The sequence below is a fragment of the Diceros bicornis genome, chromosome 24, assembly GCF_020826845.1.
Source record: "Diceros bicornis minor isolate mBicDic1 chromosome 24, mDicBic1.mat.cur, whole genome shotgun sequence".
NCBI classification, from domain to species: Eukaryota; Metazoa; Chordata; class Mammalia; order Perissodactyla; family Rhinocerotidae; genus Diceros; species Diceros bicornis.
The window spans coordinates 3,066,596-3,084,688 of NC_080763.1; the positions used below are offsets into that span (position 1 = coordinate 3,066,596).

Genomic DNA, 18,093 nt, shown 5'->3' on the forward strand with positions numbered 1-18,093 from the left:
GAAAAATCCTTCTATGAAGTAATTTATAGTACTTCTCCCCTTCCCCTTAGAATCTTAAACAGGAATAAATTTATCTAGCCCATAATCCTGGACAGCTATTCTTTGATTATTCAAGCAATTCCTCAATGTTGCTGCCTTTTCCCTTGAAAGAAGAGTTCTTCTTATTTTTCCCATAATAGACTCCTTTCATAGACCACCAAAACCACACCAAATTTTGAATACAATTTCAGGAGCTTTACTGACCAAGTCTACAAATCCTTGGGGGCTCTACTTATCTTGCTGTAAAGAGTATTTGGAGTGAAGGAATGACCTCAAATATAATAAAGTTGTCACTTTAAAAGCAATTTATTCAACAAACATTAAGTGTTCATATGCCAAAAACTATGCTATGGAGATGCAAAAATAGATCAAGTTCCTTTTCCTGCCCTTAAGGAGCTCACATTCTAGTGAAGAAGGCTTTAAAAAATAAAAATAATACAGTACAGTGACACAATAGAGGTAGGTTGTAATTACAGTGGTGACACAAAAGAAGTTAGAGGATCCTCCTTGGATGGAGTGAGGGAGAGTTCACTGAGGTGATGTTTGGTGCGGGCCTGCGAGGAGACAGAACTTGTCCAGGTGGAGGGGATGGCCAGGGCACTCGACGCAAGGAGAGCAGCACACACAGAGGAGCGAGGCCTGGCCCCATGCATCTGAAGAACCGTAAGTCTGTTTACCAGAACACGAGGGAGGGGAAACACCCAGCAAAGGGGCTCGGCTTCCTCCTGAAGGTTCGTGAAGTCACTGAAGGGTGTTAAGTAGGGAGAACACTGTTAGAATGCATCTAGAAAGCCCACCCTGGGAACACTGTGGAGCAAAAGAGAGGAGACAGGCTGGGTATAAGGAGACAGGTTAGTGTAGTACTCTAGCTCAAGAGCAATGAAAATGGAAAGACAGTGATGCATCAGAGATAGGGAGATAAAATCTGTAGCGCTTAGACACTGACTGGATGAGGGAGAAACAGGAGAGGAGCAAGCCTAAGGAATTTAGATGATCATGGTTCTGAAATTTACCAAGATAAGGAATATAGGCATAAGAGGAGACTTGGGGGAGAATGATTGTTTTAAGACACACAGGTGTCTATAGGACAACCAAGTAAAGATATGCAGTAGGCAGATGGATTAAGAAATCTAGACTAAGGAGAACTTAGAAATCGTTGAATTGGAATTACCCGAGAGTAGAGGGGTGGTGATTAGAGGAAGAATGAAACCCAGGAATAACATTTAAGGCATAAATGAAAAGAGGCTAAAAAGGAGGCATTCAGGAGCAAGTGAAACATAAGGAACCCAAGGAAAAAAAGATTTTTAAAGAAGGGGCTGTCAACAGTGTCAAGTGCAGAAAAAAAATAAGAACTGGCCTGTGAACTGAGCTGTGGGTTTTGAATTGGGATTTTAGACTTCAAAGGAAGAGATTGTTAGCTATGGAGCCAAAAGCCAGATTTTAGTTAAGGAGCAAGTGGGAGGTGACAAAGTGAAGACACGAATATTCTCTCAACAAGACTGGCTGATACAAAAGGGCAGGGACACAACACGAGCAAGAGGTGCACAGACCAAGTCGCCACTTAAACCCAGCTACAAAGGTCCTTAAAATGTATATACGCTGCTCACTTCATAGTCCTTGGAGTCTCTAAGAATACTGACTTAATTAGTAGGTTAACGTCTTTCTTTTCCTGCCCTATTCAAACGAGGGGGAAAGAAACATAGAACATATATTGTTAAACTTAGCTCTGTGATTATTCATTTAAAATATACTGGTTACATATTCACACATTCAATAAATATTTATTGGATACCCACTATGTGCTTGACACTATACAAGGCCTTAGGGACACAGAAGAAAAACTACAGCAGTGTAAAATTACAATTCTAAACCATTATATAAATAAACCCTGCTTTATTAATAATGTGACATCTCAACATGGTATACCTGCAAAGACAAAGAAAACACATGATTTTGAGGTACAGTTTCTTTTTTCCCTACAATTACCATGTGATATAAATTCTTAAAGCCCTTCAAATATTTTTATCATTGAAGAGCTTCCACTAATGAAAACCTCCCAAAATTACGGTTTAGTTTTAGGGAGAAAAATGAAATGAACCTCATGTACAAAAGACAAACATTACTTGCCCTATGACTATATAGATCAAGCATGAAAAGGGCAACAAAATTCAAAAAGAACTTTAGAGACAGGAACTTGAAATGATTCCTTTTTCTAAGGCTTACAGTATTAGGGTTACAGGAGTTTTTTTCTGAAAAAAACATTTTTAAAAAGTTATTTGGTATATTACACACTGAAGTATTTAGGGTTCAAAGGGCATGAGGCCTATAACTGACTTTCAAATGATTGAGGAAACAATAGTATTTGTATGTATATATACAGAGAAAGCATTAAAGATAAAGCAAATATGAACAATTAGTGAATGTGGGTAGAAGAGTTCTTTGTACTATCCTGGAAACTCCTCTGTAAATTTGAAATTATATAGAAATTAAAAGTTTCCCTCAAATTCTGTTCAGTATTAGGCAAAGCATTATGAGAGTAAATATGTAAATTTATTCAAATTTCCACATTGTGTAGAGATCCCCTACGACTTGTGAGTTGTCACTGTACCTTTCTATACACCCAAACAAGCCAATGAAAATAGCAATATACCCTCCAATGATTTGTTTCCTACCAATGTATTTTAGGGTTGCCAGATAAAACACAGAACTCCCAGTCAAATTTGAATTTTAAACAAGGAATAATTTTTTGGTATAAGTATACCCCAAATATAGCATGCAACATACTTATATTAAAAAACTACTTGTTTATCTGAAATTCAAATTTAACTGTATTTTTATTTACTATATCTGATAACCCTAAATGTACTGAAAAATTTTAGGCTGTTAATTATGGGTCATTCATGAGCCTCGTTAGCATTTTCCTATTAAACACTTGTCACATTGGCCATAGTTTTATTTATATTACACCTTCTTACACAGAATTCTAGTTTGAGAGACTTAAAACATCATTTACTTAGTTTTACCATACATGAATTTGATAACCCTGATTTTATTCAATACTAAACTTTAAAATTTGTACCACATTATCAAAGTATTACTTTTACTCACAATAATATTATACATAGACTTAACACAATTAAAAAAATGTTTACTTAAAACAACATAATTCCCCTTTTACAAAAGTAGCTTTATATAAAATGTTTGGTTTAAGATATCACTGCTATTATGCCTTTGAATGAAATTCCACTCTTTGGCCTCCATTGTCCAGAAACAGGCACATTTCAACTCATTTTCTTTAATGAATATTTTGTAACAAGTTCCTGAAGTTTTCTAATTCTTTCACACTTGTAGAAATTCTGTAACCAAAAAAAATTTCACTTAAAAACTATCTTAGATAACTTTTCTCTGTAAGTTATTCACTTTGCATTTTTAGAGCACAAAAAAACTTTATTTCAACAAATGTAAAGGTGCATAGACAATTTAATCTACTTTGATAAAAGTTCTTAATCTGACATGGTAAAACTAAGATAATATTGCCTAGAAATTAATTATTTTTAAGTATTCATAACAGTATTATTCTTAACAGTATTAAAGTTTTAAAATACAGAATTATAAAGTATATAAATATTAAAATACTTAGGTATTTTAAGTATTCAGAAGTGTATTCATATGCTTGGTATTTTAAGTAAGTATAAAGTATATGAGCATTAAAATATGTATTTTAAATAGGCATAAGTATATGAATACTTAAAACTAATCATTATACCATATTTAGTAAATATACAAAGAATCAAAGCTTTTAGACCACAGTGAGAATAGTAAATGTGTGACCAAATTGTTTCCACTAATTTTTATAAAAAGTAAAGTTAGTTCATTATTTTCAGTGTACTTTAGCTCTGCTCTCTACTGTGAAAAAAGCAGCAGATATGCAATGAAACAGAACTGTCAAGCTTCTGTGTACTAAAGAATAATTCTGAAGATCATTTCAAACCCAAAGTAGCAAATTGTAATTTTTTTAAAGTGAATAAACAATAAGAAAAAGTTAGTTTTTATAAATCTGTGTATTCTTTACATATGTCAAGCCAGAAGAAAATGCATCTATACTTAAATTTTATAATATAAGTTCCTCATTTCAAGCTTGTGGTCTACAACATTCTTATAAAAATATTTATCATTTTTATAAAAATTATTATTTTTAAAAAATTAACCTTTTTACATAATGATGAATCCACAAGGAAATTTTACATGTACACCTATATTAACCAATATGATTTTTCCAGGACCTTCAAAAAAATACTTGGGCAGCACAAAAAAGTACTTTTAAATAATTAGAAAAATATACACGTTCAGTAAGATGAATATTGAAGTCCAATGAGTAAATTAATCATGATTATCCAAGTCAACAGACGAAATAAAGAACATCATCGAATGACTGTATGAGTCTCCATACTTAAAGTATTTCCTAAGACCACAGAATTCTGTAGTGAGATAATTTCACTAAAAAGGATATTCCTTACCCGGTTTTATCTGAGAGTATACATGTTGCATTAGGCTTACTTGGCTAGCAGAAACAATTTCAGTACATTCAAACTAACCTTCCAAATGCATTAAATAAAGATACTATTTCTTGTCTGGTTAGATAGAATTCATAACTGGGCCCACTTTCTGGCATATTTGCTATCAGTTTCTCAGAAAACAAGATCTTCAGAGCAGTACCCAAACCCTGAGTCTATAATAGAAATAAGAAAAAAGAAAATCAGAAAATTCTTTGTGCAAAAAAAATCAGAAAATTCTTTGTGTGAAGAATAAAAAATAGGATTGAGATAGATTTGCTTACCTGAAGCTTTCCCCACAGTCGACATTTAAAACAACCAACACAATCCATGATTCTTGAAATATTTCTAAAATGCAGTCGAAAGTCCTCCTAAAAACAATTTAACAAAATTTCATTAAGATGTAGTATTACAGTCAAATACTAAGTTTTCTCTGAGTGCCTTCTATGTGCCTAACACTGTGTAAGGTGCCGTAGGTACCAAAAAAGGGGAAGAGAGTTAAAATCAGCATTCACTGCGCACGTCCTACACACCAGAATCTTTATATATACAATTTCTTCTTCATCACAAATCCAAAAGTACATATTATTATAATCTACATCTAATGAATTAAAAAAACAAGGTTCAGAGAGGTGAAGTAAGTTGCCTGAATTCCCATATCGAGTAAACAGCAAACTTAGACCTCAGGCCTTCCTGACTCCAAAAGCTAAACTATCTGCAGATATATACAAGGTAACTGAGTTGATTATTAACTATATGTCAACATCGGGGGAGGGGGACTGGGGTTTGGATGGCATCATTTACCAGGAGGGAGGGAGGGAGGAAAGGAAGGAGGGAAAAATAAAAATCTTTGGTTTCATAACAGTTATATCAAAGCCCTTCTTTCTGGTATTAATTAGGTAAAACAATCGGATCTTCTTTTATTATCATGCAGAAATATACAAACTATAATGAATATCCATGTACCCTTCACCAAGTTTTAGAAAAAACCTTTACAAGTACGATTAAAGCCCTCTGTGTATCCCTCCAAAGTCCTATTTCCCACCCTCTATAACTATTCTGAATTTGGTGTTTATTGTTCCCTTTTTTGTTTTTATACTTTTAATATATATGTATATATCCATGAACACTGGGTCTATTGTTCATAATAGGGCAACACGCACCCAGCTCATCCAGAAGTGGTGTATGTCCTTAAGGAATGAGGAGAAAAGAAGGGAAACCAAGAACACATCTTTCTTTTACTCCAATGGAAATTTTTAATTTATCCTCGAAGTGACTCCCTCTGTCCTGGACTTATAATGGAATCCCAAGCTTACAGTACTTCAAGCAGGAAATCTGACACATATTTCAGATAGAATATCCATTATATCAATTGGCCTATAATTTGGGGAGCACATCGTGTTTCTTTTTTTTTAACGTGATAAACCACACTCTGGACTCAACCAGAAGACAACATGACCAAAGATCTAAAAATGGGAATCAATCAGCACAAATTGGAACCCACTCTTCAGCACAGCCCTCAGTCGACTCCAGAATGGTCTTTCCCAGGTGCTTTATGCAGCTGGAGACTGAAACAGCAGGAACATGTAAAAGATTTTTAATAGGATCCTAGATCTCACATCCTTATTAATACAAATTTTGTATTAATTTAATACAAGTCCAAATTATTAACATTATTACCCATATATTAGCAATATTCTATATCTTGTGTTTTTGTACCTTTTAGACTGAGTTCAGTAAGAGGTAATTCTAATTTTAATCCACTTTTAAAAAATATTTACCCAGTAATATTACTCTAAGTAGATTTTGGTGATTTGATTTGAGGTTTCCTTTGAATTTGTGTTTCAACCTTGAATTAAAGAAAAATCACACTTTTAACAATAACAGGGTAGTAAAATTACTCTGAAGTAGATGTTCCCATCTATGAGGTGTTGACCTCTGCAGGATTTAATAGTTGCTATAGAGGCCTAGAAAATCCCTATGTAGACAAGCATTGTACAGACAGAATAAACTGCTCCCATATGTGCACTATAAATTTCCAAATGGATACAAATGTTATGATCAATAAAACACAACTTTTACCTAAAAAGTGTTCCTAAATGCACAATGGCTTTTTGGCAATTATATTTTCACAACCAATAGATACTAAAAATACCACTGTCCTGGGGAAAGAAAGGCCTTCCAAGTTTTTGACTTTAAGAGACTCGCATACTTGTCAAGGTTGGAAGCCCCTGTTTTAAAGGACTGTGCTTGCTTTTGCAGACATTGTCTAAATTCAGTATTTGAATTAACATCGATTGAGTGTACTTGACTGTGGCAGCTCTTGAGTACACCTTCATATGGCACATATAGAAAGTAAGCATGGTTGCTTACAAGGGCCAAAATAACACTGCAAAATTAAAACCAAGCACAAGTGCTTAAGTAAATTTAGTATGCTAAAACCAAATTAATAAACCAAAAATTTACTAGATGAGGAGAAACTCCTTGTGACTTCCACAAAACCATGTCCAATAACCTGAGTATAAGTATTCCAGAGTTATCTCAGATTAGAAAAACTTATGATCCTTAAAATAAGCAGAACCTAAACTGCTCACACAGTCTCTATGTTTATGGACACGGTTTTTAGGTCAACACTTCACAGTGACAGCGAGCGGGGAGAACGATCTGACCTGCTGTGGTTAAAGACTGTGACTGACAGGCAGTGGGACCAACTGACCAAAACCAATTCTCACCCAATTCTCAAATGTTTTATAAGCCTTCAAGATGCTCTTCTATTTTGAATTGAACATTAAACAATTCTCTTTCACACAAATCTATTTCTAACCATACAGTGATAGAGTATAAAGCAGATAAGATGACATTTTAAAATGAGTTTATAAATGTGACTATTCAAATCCATGATGTTCACCATAAACCACTTTTTTTAAAAAGTAAATATCTGATATTAACAAGTTTTGTTCTTTTACTCCGTTCTTGTAAAAGGATTCAGAAAAATTATCTGTTAAACTTCATGGGACGTCAAAGCTGAGTGTTTCAGAGTTTTGATAAAATTAAAACATTGTGAGAAATATTCTAATCTACGCAATATAAAAAGAGTGTATGCCAAAACACTCTCCAATAAACCAGCAAGGGTACTAAAAATAAGGAAGGTATCAAAAACAGTGAGGAAAAAAGTCTTATTAAAGTACCTTCCCCCTCACTTCCAAGTTCCTGGAAGCTGTCTGGGACGTTATATAAATACATTATTTCTGAGTATATATTTCTAGTAAGAATGCTTTAAGTAGGAGGTATGGGAGGTCAAAGATAACTATTATCTAACGGCAAAAAAACTGAGTGCAAAAAGAATTTTGTTTGCAAGCTGCATAAAATCAGGTTCTTTCATTATAGAAAGAAACAAAGAACAAGAAACAAAGGAAGATTGTTTGTTATAAATATTCTGATGAAATCAGATCAAGCCCAGTGCTACTGAGGCCCACCTGCCCTTACTTACCTACAGCTGTGTACCTGAGAACAGTAACGGAATTTTACTTGAGTCCCCAAATAGACCAGAAATCCCTTGAGGGTAGGAGCTGTCTCTTGCCTTAATGACAAAAATCATGATCTGCACATAGTGAGTGTTTAATAAATCTTCCTAGCAATATTTTATATTTGTAGTATTCTGAGGCAAACATATACAAAGACGGTCTTGCCCAAGTTTTAAGAGGCAAGGCTAAGACTAAACTCCATTTTGTGGGGTACCAGGTCTTCTGCTCTTTCACAACTGCACGCTGGCATTCCTAAATGCCTTCCATTCCCAGTGAGTAACATGACCGACGAAACAACATTGTGCCCTCTCCCACTAAAGAGGATCCTTTAATTGAACTGAAACCATTTTCAGAACTCTCTTCAGCAGCAGATGGAATAACACTGCCACTCATGTTCTAGATCCCGTTCTCCGAATTCATGACCTCCATTCATTACACGAGACCCTCAGTGTGAGAGCCATCTGTACGCGGTACAGTGAGACACGGATTTCAGTGGTTATCTTGAACATAACACAAACTAGATCTTAACTTGGGCCTACCTTTGGCCTTCATTTTTTTGAGGAAACAAAAGATTATGACTGATTTTTCTTATAATTTCAGGATATATATGAAGATTTATTAAGTATAAAAATGTGGGCTTACATTCATAGCTGCATAAGAGTTTGTATTTAAAAAGTGAAGTTAAAGTATAAAATAATTACCTTTAGTTTGTTTGCTTCTTTTTTATCCCCAGCAAAAAATGAATTCTCATCAAAATGCAAAGGAAATGACCTGCATTTTAAAACACAGAATATTCATTTCCATGTAATATAAAATATGACAAGTCCTGCTGATGCAACCTTCTGCTGGTCAGTGAGGGATAATGTCATTAAAACAGAGTAGAATATACAGTGAAATCAACTCTCTGATGCCCCAGAACAAAGTCCTATCCTCAAACGTAAAAGTCTAATACAGTAGAAGTTTGGCCCCAAAACTCTATCTGTTCAACTAAACATGAAAATAACGCAAGTACCAAGTATTAAAAGAATGGCTCTTAAAACTAAAAATATGTGCCTTTTAGTACCCAGGTAAAAACAAAAACAAAAACAAAACTCAATCTAAAAGACCTATGAGCAAAATTAGCTTTTAATTACTTTTTACAGTTTTCCTTTCTCTAAATTGAATATTTAGGAATTTAATTTTAGATACCACTTGTCACTATTCTATTAATGTGTAGTTTAATATACAATTTACTTGATTTCATGAAGTATTTCCAGAAGTAACATTTTGTTTTCTGCATCCTGAATTTTATTTCCAGTGAAGAGTTGAAAATCTGGGCGCTCAAAGAATGGTACCACTTTAGATAAAGCCCTTAATTCTATTAAGTAAAGAAAATACAAGTTCTTAAGCCTTCTTGGACCTTCTCCTTCAGTCAAAATCGCATCAAATCGCTGCTGAAATTCTGTAACGTTGTGTCCCCATTTCTTTTCCAACCAGGTATCTGAAAAGAAAGAAGAATTAAATATTAAAAACTGAATTTTAAAATTAAGTAAGATTCATTTTACTTAGATTAATTTATGCCTGCAGAAGTTAATTTCATTTTATATTTTAAAATATATAATGAATATAACCATGAAAACTGTTTTTTTATAATTTAGCCTTTAATAGTTATACATTAATATTTTATCTTCTAGAACCAATCCTTAAAAGGAAAATAAATTCAATGTTTTAGTGAGAAACAAGGTTTAACAAAAATCAAATTTCTGAATATAAACATATTCATAAAACCAAAATGCACAATTAAAAAATGATTCGTTGAAATTACTAATGAGTTTGAAACTCTATTTAAAATTAAAGTTACTATATTTTGTTTCTAAGACTTGAGAGAGACTTTAATTCCAGAAGAAATACATTACTGATGAAAACCAACCATGGTCTCATTTTTCAACAGCGTTCTTAAAGCACGAAGAGCAGCAGAAAATGCTTTTACCCACTAAACTCCAGGTCTGGTTGGCACACAGATAAAAGGGTTCTGATACAGTAACATCAATGAAGAACAAAGGGTGCTGTTAGGAGCTGTCTGAATTCCCACAACAAAAGAACATTTCCAAAGTCATGTGTACAATTTTGAGCAGCTTCTTAAAAGAAGGTGAAGAGAGCTAAGATCATGCTGAACTTTTTCTTATACTATCTATAGTTCCTACATTCCTGATTACTACCATTTAAGAATGAATTTTTACTAATATTCAATATGGTCAATCTTTTCCCATTCATGTAAATTACCAAGAAAATTTAAAAGAATACCTGAAAATAGGTGTGGTAAAGTGAATGTTACATACCCTGTAGAAGATATCGTGCACTCAAATGCACATTAATACTTGCATGTAGGCCAGATATAAGTCTGTAGAATGCTCTTTTTTCTACACAGAGGCCTAAAAAAAGCAATTTGGAAATAGAAATTTCATAAGTGATACTGGTAAGATATAAAATTAATTTCATGTTTCTTTAAAAATGAGAAAAAAATCTTATTTAAATTTGTTTGAAAGTTTCCAATTACCTTCTAGCCAACTGTAAAAAGTGTTCTCTGAAATTAAAAGAAAAATAAGTCACAAGATTGTAAAAATGCCAAAATGTATGTTTTTCAAAAGTTTTAAAATATTATAGCAAATTTGTGCCCAACTGATTTAAAGACTGTTTAACTAAAGGTCCAAATTTTATTTGCAATTTCTCCAGAGGAAGGAGGGACAGTTCCCAGTATGGATTCAGTCAAGAGCTGCTCTGCCATTCAGTCCCCAGAGGGCGCTGGCATGGCCTTCGGTAGCCCCAGTCTCACACCTTTCTGGATGAAGTGTTTTATATGGGGTCAAAACAGAATTTAGGGGCCGGCCCTGTGGCTTAGTGGTTAAGTGCACACACTCCGCTGCTGGCAGCCCGGGTTCGGATCCCGGGCACGCACCGACGCTCCACTTCTCCAGCCATGCTGAGGCCGCGTCCAACATACAGCAACTAGAAGGATGTGCAGCTGTGACATACAACTATCTACTGGGGCTTTGGGGAAAAAAAATAAATAAATAAAATCTTTAAAAAAAAAAAAACAGAATTTAAATGCTAAATCAATACATGGAAAAATACTTAGCCTTGATAACAGTTCATGCTATGAAAACTAAGAACTCATTATATGCTTTTTTAAATTAGAAAAGTAAATAAAAATTATAAAATAAAATTGGAGGTGTATTATTTGTATATAACTCATCATATTATGTGCCATTCAATATCTGAAAAGAGTAATCCAAGGAAATATTACAAAAACCAAATATTACTTATATTCTATGACCTAATAAGATCACTGTTCATATACTCAGACCTGGCAATTCTTTTAGAATTATGCTCTAAAGAAATAATTCAAAAGAGGGGAGGTACAGTTTATAAAACATGATTATGTTATATACAATTTTTAAAACCTGAAATAACCAAAATGTACAATGCCTAAGTTATCATGCCTAACATGATAGAATACTATGTAACTAGTTAACACCATAGAATAATATAAAACTATTAAAATGACAAGAATGTGGAACATGACAATTTGTAAAAATGTTTATTTGAAATAATATATTAAAAGGCATAAGAAATAATTATTATAACTATGTATTTGCTAGAGATGGCAAACATTGTACTATACAGTTCTTCTGACCAAAGTTTGTTATAGTAATATTAAAAATGAACCAAACAAGCATAAAAGTACTAGAAGGAATGACAAAGAGAATAAGCAATATATTAGACTATATGAAAACTTAAAACATCTCTGTCAGAAAACTTCACAAACAAAAAGCAAAATGCAAACAAGAAAGTGGGTAAAACATACGTTGCAAACGCAACAAAGGGATAATATCCTAAATATATAAAAAGCTCATAAATGTAATAAAAATGCTAAAGTGCCCATTTAAAATGGGCAAATATGAACAGAGACTTCACAAAGGAAAAAATACAAATGGTAATAGATAAAAATCGCTGTCTCACTAGTAATAAAAAAATGCAAATTAAAACTATAGAGATACCACTTTTAAGAGTAAAGATAAAAATATGATAATACTTAATGACAACAAGGATCAGGTAAAACTAGCTGGCACATTGGAAGGGGTATAAATTAGCACATCCTTTCAATGACAAAAAGCAATCTGGTCATATGTATCAAGAGCCTAAAATGTCCCCATCTTTTGATGTAGTAAATCCATTTCTAGAAATCTAGGCTGTTATTGATGAATGTGTCCCCCCCTAAAATTCATATGTTGAAGCCCTAACTCCTCATGTGATATTTGGAGGTGGAGCCTTTGAGAGGTGATTAGGTTTAGATGAGGTCATGAGGGTGGGGTCCCCATGATGGGATTAGTGTCCTTATAAGAAGAGGAAGAGCCATCAGAGCTCTTTCTCTCGCTGCCTTGTGAGGATACATGAAGAGGGCCGGCTATCTGCTAGCCAGGAAGCAGGCCCTCACCAAGAAGCAAATCCACTGGCATCTTGATCTTGGACTTCCCAGCCTCCACAACTGTAAGAAATAAATGTCTTTTGTTTAAGCCTCTCAGTCTATGGTACTTTGTTAGAGTGGCCTGAGCTGATGAAGACATAGGCTAAAGAAGCAAGTAGACATGAGAATAATAATATTCAAAACTATAAATATATCTATTATAGAAATATACATATATAAATAATAATTATCAAAATGTTAACAGAGAAGCAGTATGAGGTGGTAGCTAAGAGCATGGAGTCAAACCGTCTGATGTGAATCCTAACTGTGCTGCTTACAAGTCCCATGATTTTGGCTGAGTTGCTCAATCTCATTTTCATCATCTATGAAGTGGAGATAAAAATAAAACCTCCCAGGATTGTCAAAAGGATTAAATGAAATCACATTTGCTTAGGAGAGTACTGGCACATAGTCTTAGCCATTATCATTATCAATTATTTTGGGGTTGTGGGATTACAAGTGATTTGTTTCCAAGTTTTGGACCATGAACTGGGGGAGTGGGAGTATAATTGCGTGGGACTTAACCTTCCAATGAAATTTTCAGTTCAGTCTTATAATCCTCAAGTAGCTATTCTCACTCGACTTGATTGTGATTCAGTTAGATAATCACCTAATAAGACAGGTGTCAGGGATAACCCTTTCATATTTGACGAAAATGAATACTTATAAATAAACTCAAAAATGAGATAGTTTCTCTAAGGATGGCCTCCACAGGTTAAGAACCTTTTCTTTGATAACAAGAGACAGGTGGAGATCTTCAAACAGTACTGAAAAACCAAAATAGCCTCCTCTAATGTAGCTAGAATATAACATAGAACTAAGAACACCCAAGGAACAAGAAGGCTACTCAACTGAAAATTATAGGCTCACCCCACAACAAAATATGAGGCATCTTTGGAAAAATAATCTTACTACTAAAGAATCTGTCTCCCAAATAGTACAGTTCTGATTCAGTATTTTATTTAGCTGCTACCATTACTAAAATATAAAGTACAAAAATAAAATAGCAATGTTATCAGACTTTAGTGTTGTGTTATTTAGACATAATGCAAAAGCAATTCGTAAAAATAACGTTCAGAAGATAGAGGATTTTGAGGGAGAGGAAAGTGATATTTCATATTTTAGCAATTTCTTCCAGCTGGATTAGAGCTAAGTACTGCTTAGTCTTCTCATATTGTTAAACGCATGGTCTTAAAAACAACAAAAATAATTTCAATCTCACTCATAAAGCAAAAATATGGTCACGCCTAGAACCTTCCTACATGAGACCCAGCAGATCCTAGAGTTCAGCCAGGAAAGGAGAGGGATTTTCCCGCACAGAGGCCAGGGGGATGCCTGGCTTCCATGTGCAGAGGGTGAAAGGTACAGCAAAATTATCCTACCCTTGTGCCTGTGACCCCCAGGCACAGCAGTCATTTTCCCTTAACCTGTGCTTTCACCTCCAGAATCTTAGATAAAGAAACAAAAATTAACTTCTTCTAAGTCTCAGATGTGGGAAGAAAAAAAAGGTTTGCCAAATAAACATCTGAATGTATAACCAAATTCACATATGTAATGTAGGATAAAGATATTATACTTACCTTCACTTATCCCTGAAAAACAAAACAAAATGTTCATTATTATAAACTCCTTCTAGATGCCCCTTTTAAAATGCTACACCTCCATAAAAATAAGACTTTTAATAATGGTTAGTTTTAGTCCATCAGTTCATCCACATAAGCAAAAGCAGAGCAAGACATCTGTGACCACACCTCTGCTGGTGGTGACAGGACTTAGGCCTGACCTGACTAGCTGGAGAGCAGCCTCAGCTCGTACGGGATTCACTGTGGGCTGACGGGAAAGACAAGCCTAACCCACCACCGGAGAGCATTCTTAAATATCTTAAGGACATACAGTTATTTGGCTGGCAGAGCCTTTCTCCACATTTATTTATCTTAAAGCTATAACATAGTTTCCACTAAAGATTTGTGTTATTACTTCAAAACCTCTACACTGACATTATAAAATTTTTTTTTTCTTTTTGTGAGGAAGATCAGCCCTGAGCTAACATTCGATGCCAATCCTCCTCTTTTTTTGCTGAGAAAGATTGGCCCTGAGCTAACATCCGTGCCCATCTTTCTCTATTTTATATGGGACGCCCCCACAGCATGGCTTGACAAGCGGCATGTCGGTGCACGCCCAGGATCCAAACCTGCAAACCCCAGGCAGCCAGAGCAGAGTATGTGAACTTAACCACTTGCACCACCGGGCTAGCTCCTAAAATTTTACCTTATTCAGGAATATTTTTAAAGACTATTTGTAAGATTCCAATTATGTACAATTCAGCAGTTTGTATGTAGCTGCTCATTTACCACTGAAAAATTGTCTTTATTTTGCCCACTTTTATTTAATGCCATCATTGTTTGATTATTAAAGTAACATGTGCTCATTGCAAACATATGCTAAAAAAAAAAAGAGGACACGGATGAAATAAAAAAGATCATCCATGGGGCCGGCCCCGTGGCTTAGCGGTTGGATGCGCACGCTCCACTACTGGCGGCCCAGGTTTGGATCCCGGGTGCACACCGATGCACCGCCTGTCCAGCCATGCTGAGGCGGCATCCCACATACAGCAACTAGAAGGATGTGCAACTATGACATACAACTATCTACTGGGGGGCTCTGGAGAGAAAAAGGGAAATAAAAAAAAGGAGGAGGATTGGCAATAGATGTTAGCTCAGGGCCGGTCTTCCTCAGCAAAAAGAGGAGGATTAGCAATAGATGTTAGCTCAGGGCTGATCTTCCTAAAAAAACAAAAAAAAAAATATCATCCATAACTTCCTCTGCTCAAAGATAAACACCATTTACATTTTGCGAAATGCCCTTTTCCTCTGTATATAGATATTTAGATATGTTAATTACATTTTTACATATTATACATACGGTTTGATACCTGCTTCTTTTCCTCAATGTGTTATTGATCACTATTGATGTAAATGAATACAAATTTTCAGCAACATATGTCAAGGCTGTATTCTACTATGTGAATATACCATAAATCATTTAACCAGTTCCCTAATGGTAAACAATGAAATTGTTCCCATTTATATTGAAGATAAAAGAAGGTGGTTAATTGATCAAATCATGTGAGTTCATAGTGAAAATCACCTTGTCTAGGAATTTGCATTTCATCTGATATTAAATCAATAGCTTCCACTGAGTTACCATATGTGACTCCATATAAACCCAAAAGCCTTGTTTAAAGATGTTCTTTCATTTCTAATCTAAAACAGACTAGTCTGCCAATATTTAGGGAATGATGCAATCTCACTGCTTTCCAGGAGGAAATTTATGTGTATTGACTATACGAGATCAGCAGTTTTCAAATAAATTTTAAAAATTAAAATCTTACACATTTGCTAAAAGCACATCAAAGATTTTATCAGTAAGCACATATTCAGAGAACAATTTCCTAAGGAAAAAGTCTGAAATCATACACTGAAATGGTTTATTCAACAAACCATTCTGCCTATTATAGACTGGGCAGGGTTTGTGAATTTCAATTTTACATCCCATTGGCACCTACACAGTGCCTAGCACATCGTAAACGGTGGACGATCGTTTGTTGAAGGAACAAGTAATTTTCATTATTGTAGACAAGACCTTTAAATGAGGAGAGCAATTTTCATTGATCACTTATCCAACAACTACTCCATCTATTATGTGCCAGGCTCTATAATAAGAGATGAAACCAATAAATGCTGCCCATATGTCCAAAGAACTAGGGTAGATCAATAGATATATAAATAACAGTAAAATAATGCTAGACAATGGAAAGGGCTGTAAGAGAAACACTCGTGACATAAGATCACTTCATGAGGAGAGTGAGTCTCCTTCTTGTGAGGAGGACTAGGGAAACGTCTGTGGAAAAGGCAGCATTTGGGCCAGCCCTTGAGTGTAAGTAGAAAATGAAAAATGCTAATGAGATATAAATACATCAATTTGAAATCAGACTCCCAATATATACAATAATTTCAGGTTTGGGGAAAGATTTGAGGCAGATGTTTTGTGGATATTCATTTAACTAGAAAATTAGTAAAAATAGTAGAAAAACTGCACACATTCTGCAAAATGCATAGAAGAATAAATATATAACCTAATTTTCAACCTATGATAGTCTAATACCATGAACTTCATTACAAAAATACTCCTTACTGAAGTGTCTGTGTTTTAAACACCAATTTCTCTGCAAGGGTGAGGCATAACTTCTAGGGAAACAGGAACATATGATCTCAAATGCTCTTGCCAACCCTTGTCTTGCCTTCCCCTTCCCTCTAACCAAACTTCACTAGCTGATAAATAACATAACAGTGCAAATAACTCACCTTGACCAGAAACCAAAGGATTTAAAGGTCTTTTAATGGTTTGTGGCCTAGAAACAAAAGAATTAAAGTATAAAATATACATATGTTACCCATCATGTTAGAATTATTTACGTACAGGTGAAATTATCTCAGAAAGTTCCTTAATGACTATATCCAAAATCAAATTGTTTTATTAAGCTTATAAAATACTTAGTTTTCTCTAATAGCTTTAAGGGAGGGTGGTTGTTACTTGTTTTAGTGATAATAACTTCTGATCTTTTCCCATCGTAGCAGCCAGAAAGTCATTTCCTAATCACTTCTTCAAAGAGAGGAAGAAAAAATACCAGTCAAGCTCTTCTCCTAGAGTCACTAACATGTTTTCATATATAATATATATACGTGTGTGTGTGTGTGGCACAAAGTGCACTTCTAATTGTCAGCCAAATAAGCGAAAAATATAAATACCCAAGACAGCATTAAAATAAAAAAGAGAAAAAACAGTGTGAGTGGATTATTTTCCATTTAGGTAACCTTAAGCACATCAATTTGCCCTGTGGCCATCATGGTTGTTATGATTTCAATAAAAGGTTTTTTTAATAAGAAAAAAAAGAGAGTTAATATGTCACTAAAATGCTTTTACATCTCAAAATAAATATTCATTAGTATCATTAGTAAACTGTAGGGATTGTTTTAATGTCCATTATTTAAATTTTCCAAATTTGCACAACTTGAAACATTCTGAGAACAGAACATGTAAGCTATATTTTAACATACTCAATTTAGTGCCTCATACATTGTTTATATTTTAGCAATATTACGGAAATCATGATATAAATTAGTTGGGAAATAACTACAAAACTAATACAAAATCTAACAAATGCTTCAGATGGACTCTATTTTAGTTCATATTAAAAAAAAAAAAACCTTTAAAGTCAGTAAACTGGGGCCGGCCCCGTGGCTTAGCGGTTAAGTGCGCGCACTACGCTGCTGGTGGCCCAGGTTCGGATCCCGGGCGCGCACCAACACCCTGCTTCTCTGGCCATGCTGAGGCCGCATCCCACATACAGCAACTAGAAGGATGCGGAGCTATGACATACAACTATCTACTGGGGCTTTGGGGGAAAAAATAA

The 18,093-nt window shown here is 34.6% G+C and overlaps 1 protein-coding gene across 4 annotated transcripts in view; it reads right to left on the bottom strand.

The window, feature by feature from the left end:
• Positions 1-326: 326 nt before the first annotated feature.
• The window catches only part of ERO1A (endoplasmic reticulum oxidoreductase 1 alpha), a 48,303-nt gene continuing 30,536 nt past the window's right edge, over positions 327-18,093 (bottom strand). Inside the window, exons 8-16 of one of the 4 annotated variants that reach the window (XM_058566926.1) lie at positions 16,985-17,031; positions 12,591-12,641; positions 10,653-10,679; positions 10,435-10,527; positions 9,350-9,596; positions 8,818-8,887; positions 4,877-4,963; positions 4,635-4,768; positions 327-3,395 (exon numbers count right to left, since the gene is read on the bottom strand). In XM_058566926.1, coding sequence (XP_058422909.1) covers positions 3,335-3,395; positions 4,635-4,768; positions 4,877-4,963; positions 8,818-8,887; positions 9,350-9,596; positions 10,435-10,527; positions 10,653-10,679; positions 12,591-12,641; positions 16,985-17,031 — 817 coding nt within the window. In that variant the 3' untranslated portion in view covers positions 327-3,334. Of the gene's footprint in view, positions 3,396-4,634; positions 4,769-4,876; positions 4,964-5,729; positions 6,161-8,817; positions 8,888-9,349; positions 9,597-10,434; positions 10,528-10,652; positions 10,680-12,590; positions 12,642-14,200; positions 14,213-16,984; positions 17,032-18,093 lie in introns of those variants that run through there. The other 3 variants (XM_058566927.1, XM_058566928.1, XM_058566929.1) reach the window with 3 other exon arrangements.